The sequence below is a fragment of the Sinocyclocheilus grahami genome, unplaced genomic scaffold (assembly GCF_001515645.1).
Source record: "Sinocyclocheilus grahami isolate Dianchi unplaced genomic scaffold, SAMN03320097.WGS_v1.1 scaffold913.1, whole genome shotgun sequence".
In the NCBI taxonomy this organism is placed as follows: Eukaryota; Metazoa; Chordata; class Actinopteri; order Cypriniformes; family Cyprinidae; genus Sinocyclocheilus; species Sinocyclocheilus grahami.
In genome coordinates, this window is record NW_015506092.1 from 206504 (window position 1) to 215715 (window position 9212).

General features: G+C 38.7%; 1 protein-coding gene across 1 annotated transcript in view; it reads left to right on the plus strand.

Annotated features, from left to right (window-relative positions):
* The first annotated feature begins 1655 nt into the window (after nt 1-1655).
* The window catches only part of LOC107564141 (low-density lipoprotein receptor-related protein 2-like), a 100508-nt gene continuing 92951 nt past the window's right edge, over nt 1656-9212 (plus strand). The window contains exon 1 of the mRNA XM_016249151.1: nt 1656-1761. Within this exon, the coding sequence (XP_016104637.1) occupies nt 1665-1761 (97 nt within the window). The 5' untranslated portion in view covers nt 1656-1664. The remainder of the gene's footprint in view (nt 1762-9212) is intronic.

Genomic DNA, 9212 nt, shown 5'->3' on the forward strand with positions numbered 1-9212 from the left:
TTTCACAGCGGGTCAAGATCAAGATCTTCAAACCATCTGCTTTAAGATGTTTTATTCAGTGGGAGCTCTTTAATTATAAAGTGAGGATCACAGGACATAAAAGGCTGACTTTAACACACATCAGATCTTTATGCACCTTTAGTTTTGGCCCAGAAGGATCACTTATTAGCTAAGCATGAGATCTTTAACTTGCCTTATAGAAATCCGCTGACCTTAAGTAACGCATTTAAAACCATGTTCTGCATTATCTGAGTCCGGGCTACTCTTGAACTTGTGCTCAATCTTGAGAATCCGAGATTCCAGCTGTGGGTTCTTATCATTTAAACAAGAAGTCTCTTTTTTTGCTAATTGCAAAAATGTTGACTCGAGTGTCCAACCTTAGAAGTATCATGCTGTGGTCTCTCAACAGACTCTACGAAAAGCACAGTCAATTTGTTATTATTGAATTAGCCTGTTGTTACATATTAGAAGCACAAGTTTAAAAAGTTACAAATTAATTTGTTTAAAAAAACGTGGTTGACCATGTTTTTTTTTTAATGTCCATTGCCACTAGTGGCTGATGCCTGTTAAGATGGTAGCTGTGTTTTGGAACATAGTAGTTGGTTTCTAACTGGTTTAAGCTGGTCATTAACTGGTTTAAGCTGGTCATTAGGGGGCTGATCACCACTGCCTTAAGCTGGTATGACAATGATGGCACAATATTTCTTAAAATTGACTACAAAAATCTGCACAAGCCTGTCATTAGATTTTGAAAATGACTTTTGGCTGAATGGCCATTTCTATTAATTGTTCAATCAGACACAAGTTTAAATAGGAAGCTTAAAATTGCTGCCTTAAACGTGAAGTAAAATAGCCAAAGGCTACACACTGCAATTACCGATCAAGAGTATCAAGTTGGTTTTAATGCTGTGATGAAAACATTTTTACAGTCAACTGCTGAAAAAAAAGATTCTTTCTTTAACAGTCTTCCTATTTTAAAATGTCACAGTTAATTCAATGTGTTACTTTTACCATTTCTTTGAAATTCTTTTATAAATAAATTTTTGAGTGAAAATTGTTTCAGAGGAAACCAATACACCAATACTTTTCAGTGTAATTATATAATAGACTATATTATGTAATATATATATATATATATATATATATATATATATATTAATACTATATTATACTAATATATTAGGCCATTTTGAGATGATCAGATAAGCTATGTTTGATTATCTTATGTCAGAAAATCTCTCAGATAATTTTCTCAACCTGCCATTCATTCCGTTGCAGAATCGGGGAACATGCAAATCAGCAACAGGTATCTCAGTAAATTAAGAAATGTATAATAATAATTATTATTATTTATAACAGTTATTAGATTTTTTATTTTATTATTCTAATTTATTATTATTATTATTATTATTATTATTATTATAACAACCGCAATAATACCAGTGATTTGTAAATATTTCACATACTGTGACTGCACCATCCACACATTATGTAGTCTAGTCAGTGAGCTCTGCAGATTCCTGGGAGCTAGTTAAGGATTTGATCCTGTGGGTCGAGCTGAGGGGGGGAGCATCATGAGCACGCCCTTTTTCATCAGCCCGGGACAAGTGAGTGAGAGCCACTTCACTGCATCTCAGTCCCAAGAGCTCCATCTGGCTGGCTTCATGAGGGGCTGGACACACCAGCCGGGACCGTGCGTCACAATGCACCTACAACTTCTCCTCATTATAACTTTATGTGTGCTTCATTGCGATTGTCAAGGTACGGTGCGACTTTTATTATTAACTTGTTTCGTATCATAGCCTATTTGTTTTAGATACAGTCCCTTAGAGCGACTTTTCTAACAATAGACATAACGGGCAAGTAACTTTGCATTATATCACAATTATTCTGGTTTAATTGATATACATAACTGGGGAAAAGTGTAATTAAATTCTCACTTTTTTGTGGAAAAATAAACATCGAATAACGGCATTGTTATTTATAATGAACGGATTTTTGCTCAAAGTAAAATTAGATCGTGAAAATAACCTATATGTGACAGAACAAGTATTTGTTTAAAAAAAAATGTTGTAAGCTGAATATTAACAACATTGTTGCTGTGGCGCACAAAGCCTCGCTCAGACAGATTTGAGTGAGGTTCTCGGGGAACTTTTGCATGGGCTTTGGCGTTGCTAGGTAACAGAGACGAGCATGTGACTTGAAGACAATCTCTAGCAGGACCCCAAGCTGCTGGTGCAAAGCAAATCCAACACGTTTCTGCGCTCGGGCCTGTTTCTAAAAGACTGTTAGTGGGTTGACAGCAACAGGTTGCTCTGTGTTGGTTGCATGGCTAGAGCTTCTCGAAATGTAATCTGCTTTCTTTTTGCCCAACCCTTAGTATGTAAGCTTCTTATGTGAATCAAGCAACTAATTACTCAGCAGCTGCCGTTCAAGACTACCATTGCTGCTCATGAATCCCTTTGTTATCCTAGTGAAAATTAGCTGTGGTTGTCTTTATTGAGATTAAACCGTCTTGTGTTCATTTGTTTATTGGGAGAATTGGGATGGTTGCGTTAAAAAAAAGCGAATTAAATTCAAATTTACTGACATATTGTGACCTTGAGGCGTCAAAATCACATCTTCTCGCACAGTCTTTTGGGTATTCGTACTGGTAAGTTTGTGTCAGGTTTAAATTTGTGGCTTGATTGATCTCCTCAGAAATGCGAGCCAGGAATGAGTTCCAGTAATCCAGCTTTATTCAGCATGTGTTTTGGAGGAAATGACCAAAGGGTCTTGATGGAGGGGGGACAGGTTACTTTCTCTAATCCGCTGAGCTTCACTTCCCGTTGGTTCCTCACGCTCTCAGTTGCAGACCTGAGGGTCAAAGGTCTTTGAAGGTAGTTACTTGTTACCTTGTTTGGCATGATGCATTTTAATTTAAACTTGGACTTTTTTTGAAAACCCTGAGTTGGCACAATCTAAACAGTTTTGACACCTCATGTCATGATGTTCATTAACCAACTTGTGAAACCGTCCTTTGTAAATGAATATGAGTGTTACTCATTGCCTGCAAATGTGATGATGCTGCTGATTCATAACTTGTTTTTAAATTATTTTTCACTTTCATTAGTCACGTATTAGCCATCTTTGGATTGCAATGATTAAAAGGACACTTTCACTCAGTGTCACATTCACCAGCGGCCTTTATTTTTTATGTGCAGTCATGGGTGCAGACAACACCGTGAAGATCAGCGAACAATGATATCTCATTCAGTAGGCTCAATCAGATGTGGATCAGTGAGGGGCCTCATGATCTGTAACAGGATTTCCATGCACAAAAAAAGAGTGGAAATCAGTTTGATGCTGGACAGAGGGCCTTATCTGAACCTGGCTGTCAGCAAGCTTTAAAGTGCATAACTTAAACACTTTTGCATTTCACTGTTTAAAACGGTAAACATCTATGTAAGCTTGTTTCCACCACAGATTAATAGATAGATAGATAGATAGATAGATAGATAGATAGATAGATAGATAGATAGATAGATAAGGCAATAACAACTTCTTATCTTAAAATTCAGACTTTTTTCTCAATTGCGAGTTTATATCTCGCTTTTTTTTTTTCTCAGAATTGTGAGGTTCTGAAATCTGACTTTTTTCTCAGAATTGTGAGTTTACATCTCACAATTCTGTTTCTTCCGTGGAATTATATATTTAAAAAAAAGGTAATTGTGACTTTTATCTCACCAAATCTATCTTGCAGTTATGAGTTTCCATCTCACAATTCCTTGTTTATATCTTGAAATACTGAATTTTATATCTTGAATTGCTTGAAAAATATTCGGAATCGTGAGAGAAAAAGTCCCAGTTATCGATCTTGTTTTTTAATCCTGTGGTGGAAACAAACTTCTATAAACAATCCCATTTTAGCAATAATGTCTAACACTTTCAAACTACTTACAGGCCTACATTCTATAAATGTAATCATTTTGCAGTGTAATTCAGATATTTATATCGTCACATAATGTAAACTATATTATTGCCCGACAATATTTAAAGGGTTTTTTCACCCCAAAATGAAAATTCTGTCATTAATTACTCACCGTCATGTTGTTCCAAACCCGTAAGACCTTCGTTCATCTTCGGAACACGAATTAAGATATTTTTGATGAAATGTGAGAGCTCTCAGACCCTGCATAGACAGCAACGCAACTGAAATGTTCCCAGGTCCAGAAACGTAGTAAGGACATCGGTAAAACAGTCCATGTGACATCAGTGGCTCAACTTCAGTTTTGCAAAGCTACGAGAATACTTTTTGTGCGCAAAGAAAACTAAAAAGTAACAATTTATTAAACAATTCTTCTCCCCTGAGTTACGTCTTTGGCCATTTTGGAGAGTACCCAAGAGCGTAATCGTCATAACCAGCGCCGTTTACACTCGGAGGAGAAAGCGCGTGCATGAACGTAATCTGCGCAATCAGCGTTGTTTATGCTTAAGAGAAAGCATGCATATGTGTTGTGATACTCTAAAATGGCAGAAGACGTAACTCGGGGGAGAAGAATTGTTGAATAAATTATGTTATTTTTGTTTTCTTTGCACTCAAAAAGTATTCTCATAGCTTCGCAAAACTGAAGTTGAGCCACTGATGTCACATGGACTGTTTTACCGATGTCCTCACTATGTTTGTGGACCTGGGAACATTTCAGTTGCGTTGCTGTCTATGCAGGGTCTGAGAGCTCTCACATTTCATCAAAAATATCTTAACTTGTGTTCCGAAGATGAACGAAGGTCTTACGGGTTTGGAACAACATGAGGGTGAGTAATTAATGACAGAATTTTCATTTTTAGGTGAACTATCCCTTTAAAGTGGGATCCAACTTTATCCATATACATACAGTAAATACAGTAAAACTGACGCAAAGCAATATATACTATATAGCAAATATCAACTGCTTGATTGTTTCTTTCGCCACAAAATGTAAACTATATAATTGCCCAGCGATATATTTAAAATTTGCTATGTAGTATATCCAGCTTTATCCTAATACATACAGTACATCATGATTTTCTGAAAGGCTGTTTTGAAACAATGTGCTTTGCAAATAAATTTGATTTGACTATTATGTATTTTATTGTGCTGCATGGGATGGGAGTAGAATTTCAAATACTTTCTTGCCTCAAATTAAATATTGTTCTGTTGCGATTTATCTCGAAGCTGGTTGGTTTGATTTAAGGCTTAGAACTTTTTATTAAAGAATGGTTTGAAATCCTTATGGAGCAAATAAATGGGAAAATTACTTATAGAACCAAGCTCTATAAGTAACTGTTGCAAATCTTGCCATCTTAAAACATTTTTAGGTTTGCCAGGGACTGAAGTAGCACTTTTGTACTCAAACTCAAGCATCTCAAAACTGCACACAAAAGTCACTAGGTTGGTGCTTCTTGTCTTAAATACCTTTAAAAATTGAACAGCTATGATTGTGAAAATGTGCCTGCTAAGTAGCATGACTTTCAGACTGTCATTGTTTATTGTTCTAGAAAGAATTGCACGTCCGCTAGACGTGTGTTTGGTGTTCATTCCTGCGTGTAGGTTATTACACAAATGTGTGAACAAGCTAAATAAACAGTAATGACGTCTGCATTTTGAACAGTGAGAAAATGCAGAAATCCCATTTTTCCTGTTCTGCACGTGCTCCTTAAACCTCACACATGCTTCTGGGCCTTTCTGGTGAGAGTCCTTGAGCAACAGGGCTGCTGTATTAGAAACAGGAACAGAAGTTAACACAGTTGGCACTAATGAAGAATTCTAATCCTCTCAGTGTACACAGCACCCTCACTGGCTGTGTTAGTCACTGCCGCAGTGCCATCTGAAAGCTGAGAAGCCTGTGTGATGGTGTTCCCGTTTGACGATGTTAGATTGAGTGAGAGTGGGTTGTAAATAATTTTATCTTAAAAGTGATCAAAAATTAACAACCTGTGATCATTTACTCACCCTCGTGTCATTCCAAACCTGTATAATTATATTTCTTATGTGCACTACAAAAGAAGATGTTTTTAAAAATCTCTCAGTGTTTTTTTTTTTTTTTTAGTCAATGCAATCCAATCCGATGTTGTTGTTTATTATTTATTTTTACGCTATTTATGACATGTTTTCCTGCAGATTTTTGGAACTAACACGTTTTTGGTGCTGATTATTTCACATTTTACAAATAATTTGGACAATATTTCAATCTCACAATCTCAAATTTGTTCTAAAGTTTCCAATAGGAGTCAGCGGTGCTGATCTGAATGGCTTAATAGGCTTCCCGACTCTATGTTTGCCTCCTTTCCACTCGCCGCCAATGCCAAGCCGCCTTCGCGTACCAGTAGGTCTTTTCTCCATGACTCCGTTTAGGCCGTGCGAGCCAAAGTCAGTTGTAAAGCAATTGACTGCATTCTGCGTCGTCCATTTCCATATGAAATGGGCTGCAGCACTCGGCTCTGCGGTATGGCCGGCCAGCTCTGGCGCTGGGCTCTGCCAGCCATTCCTGCATTCGCATGCATTCACTCCAGCCGCCCCCCAAAACAAGGCGGCATTGATGAAAGAAGCGGCACCTCTCCCATGGCCCCCGCGGGACTGGAAAGAGATGTTTCGGGGGGCTTGCTAGTGGCTGGCAAGTGACTTTATTTTTTTTAAAGGGAAAGAGGGATGGCAGAATGGAGGAGGATGGGCCGATGGGCCTCTTTTCGGCTTTCTTTCTCGCAGGAAGCTTTACTGTATTCCCCCACTCTGTTATCCGTCTCCATCGGCCCTTTTGGCATACTGACACTTTCAGTTATGGGGCTGCAGCCCCGCCAGCCAGGCCATTGTGCCATTGTGGTCTCACAGTGGGGTCTAAGCCTTTGGGAGGCTTCGTTCTAATGAAAATTCCTCCACCGCACTCTCTTTGTGGCCCGACGTTGGCGGTTTTTCCCCTCAGATAGTTTTGGAGATTCTTGCCTGCTGAGGGTTTAAGTTGGCTAATTAGAAAAGACATTTTTTATTTTTAGTTAATGATAACAACCCTGGTAAAAATAAAGTATAAAATGTATTAGCGTCACTCATATCCCGGCAGCGTGTGTGGAAATGGCCGATGGCTGATGTTTAAAATTCTATTACTTGCGAGCGGGTGTCAGTAAACCATCTCACCTCTTAGATCCTGTATATGCCAATTGTCTACCTGTGTGTTACAGACGCTGCTGAAACCCCCGGGATCATGTCCTACCAACAAAGGCTTCCTTTGAGCGAGTAGAGCAGCAATTTTATCATTAGTAAACTGAGCAGGAAAAAGGCTCGTTTCCCAATTGGCTGCCGAAGTTTTATTTTTAGTTAATGATAACAACCCTGGTAAAAATAAAGTATAAAATGTATTAGCATCACTCATATCCCGGCAGCGTGTGTGGAAATGGCCGATGGCTGATGTTTAAAATTCTATTACTTGCGAGCGGGTGTCAGTAAACCATCTCACCTCTTAGATCCTGTATATGCCAATTGTCTACCTGTGTGTTACAGACGCTGCTGAAACCCCCGGGATCGTGTCCTACCAACAAAGGCTTCCTTTGAGCGAGTAGAGCAGCAATTTTATCATTAGTAAACTGAGCAGGAAAAAGGCTCGTTTCCCAATTGGCTGCCGAAGGAGTTAAAAAGGAAGCCCATTTGACTGGCATGCTTTAAAAGCGTTTGCTGTGGTGTTTGGTCTAGACCTCTCGCTATGAGGAGGCCCTCGCTGAGCTTTTAGCGCCGCAGCTCAAGCACAAACCCCCGTGGCCTTCTGGCAGAGGACGAAATCCATTATTAAAGAGTACATCACAGGGAACGAAGCTGATAAACTTCTGACTCATACATAATAAATGCTCTGCTAATACAGCTATTGTTTTGCCATGGCACAGAACCAACATGCTGTCCATTATGGTACGTTTAAATTAATATTGAAGAGGTAATTATGACAGGATTGAGAGTAGTAATATTTGACAAACTACCTGTGTACAGAAGTATGGAAGCCTGTTTCTGCCACTGAATAAAAAAGGTAATTGCGTTTTTTTCCTCAGAATCACAATTGCGAATTTATATCTCGCAATTTTGACTTATTTTCTCAGAATTGCGAGATATAAACTTGCAATTGCGAGAATTTTTTTTTTTTTAGATGTGGCGGAAATGGGCTTCCATACAGAAGGAAGCACATTAAAAGAATAGTTCTCCCAAAAAATACAAATGTATTCAATGCGAACCTGGAAAACAAAAGAATACATTTTAATATTTGTCTCTTTTGGAGCCTTATATTCATTGTTACAATAAACTGTTGTTGTATGGCATTTCTGGGTGAACTTTCCCTTTAAATCTTGCTAAACCGCTTCCAACCTGCCATGTCTCACAACAAGAGGGAGTTGTTCCTCCATCAATTTCGAGATTGCTTTATTGCACTGTAAGACTCATTTTTTGTCAGTCGGATGTCTAAACATATTACCACAGATTTTTTAGCAAGGTTACTGGTCGGCTAAATGTCAATGATGGCCTCATAGTTTAGCGCAGTTCTCAGTTTCCTATTGGCAGACTCCGTGCGCTCGAGCTGTTTGATCGAGTCACACGAGTTTCCTAAAAGGCAGCAGGTCAGATAAGATTGTTGTTTCAACCGATCCAAACATCCACGCTTAGTGAAAAATGAAAAAGTGATTATTATTCACTGAAAGGGCAGTTGTGGCCTAATGGTTAGAGAGTTGGACTTGTAACCCAAAGGTCACATGTTTGAGTCTTGGTATCCGCTGGTATTGTAGGTGGGGGGAGTGAATGTACAGTGCTCTCTTCCACCCAACTGCTTCCTGGGCAGCCCTCTGCTCCGGGTGTGTGTGTGTGTGTGTTCACTACTCACTGCTCTGTGTGTGCACTTGGATGTGTGAAATGCAGAGCACAAATTTTGAGTATGGGACACCATAATTGGCCACACGTCACTTTCACTGAGAGATAAATTACCTGCACTCTACCAACTAAAGGTGCAAATATCCATGAACATCAATAACAAATGAAAAATTTTAATTAACTGCTCTTCTTTTTCTCAATATATTTATATATAGTTTTATTATACTTCTCAGTGATTTTCCAAGTAAAATTTGAGTAGCGTTTGCCCGTCCAAAACTTGCTTCCACAATGCCAGGATGTCATGGATGGTTGCCTGAATGTTGCTATACAATTGGTAGGATTTTTTTTGGGGGGGGGGGGC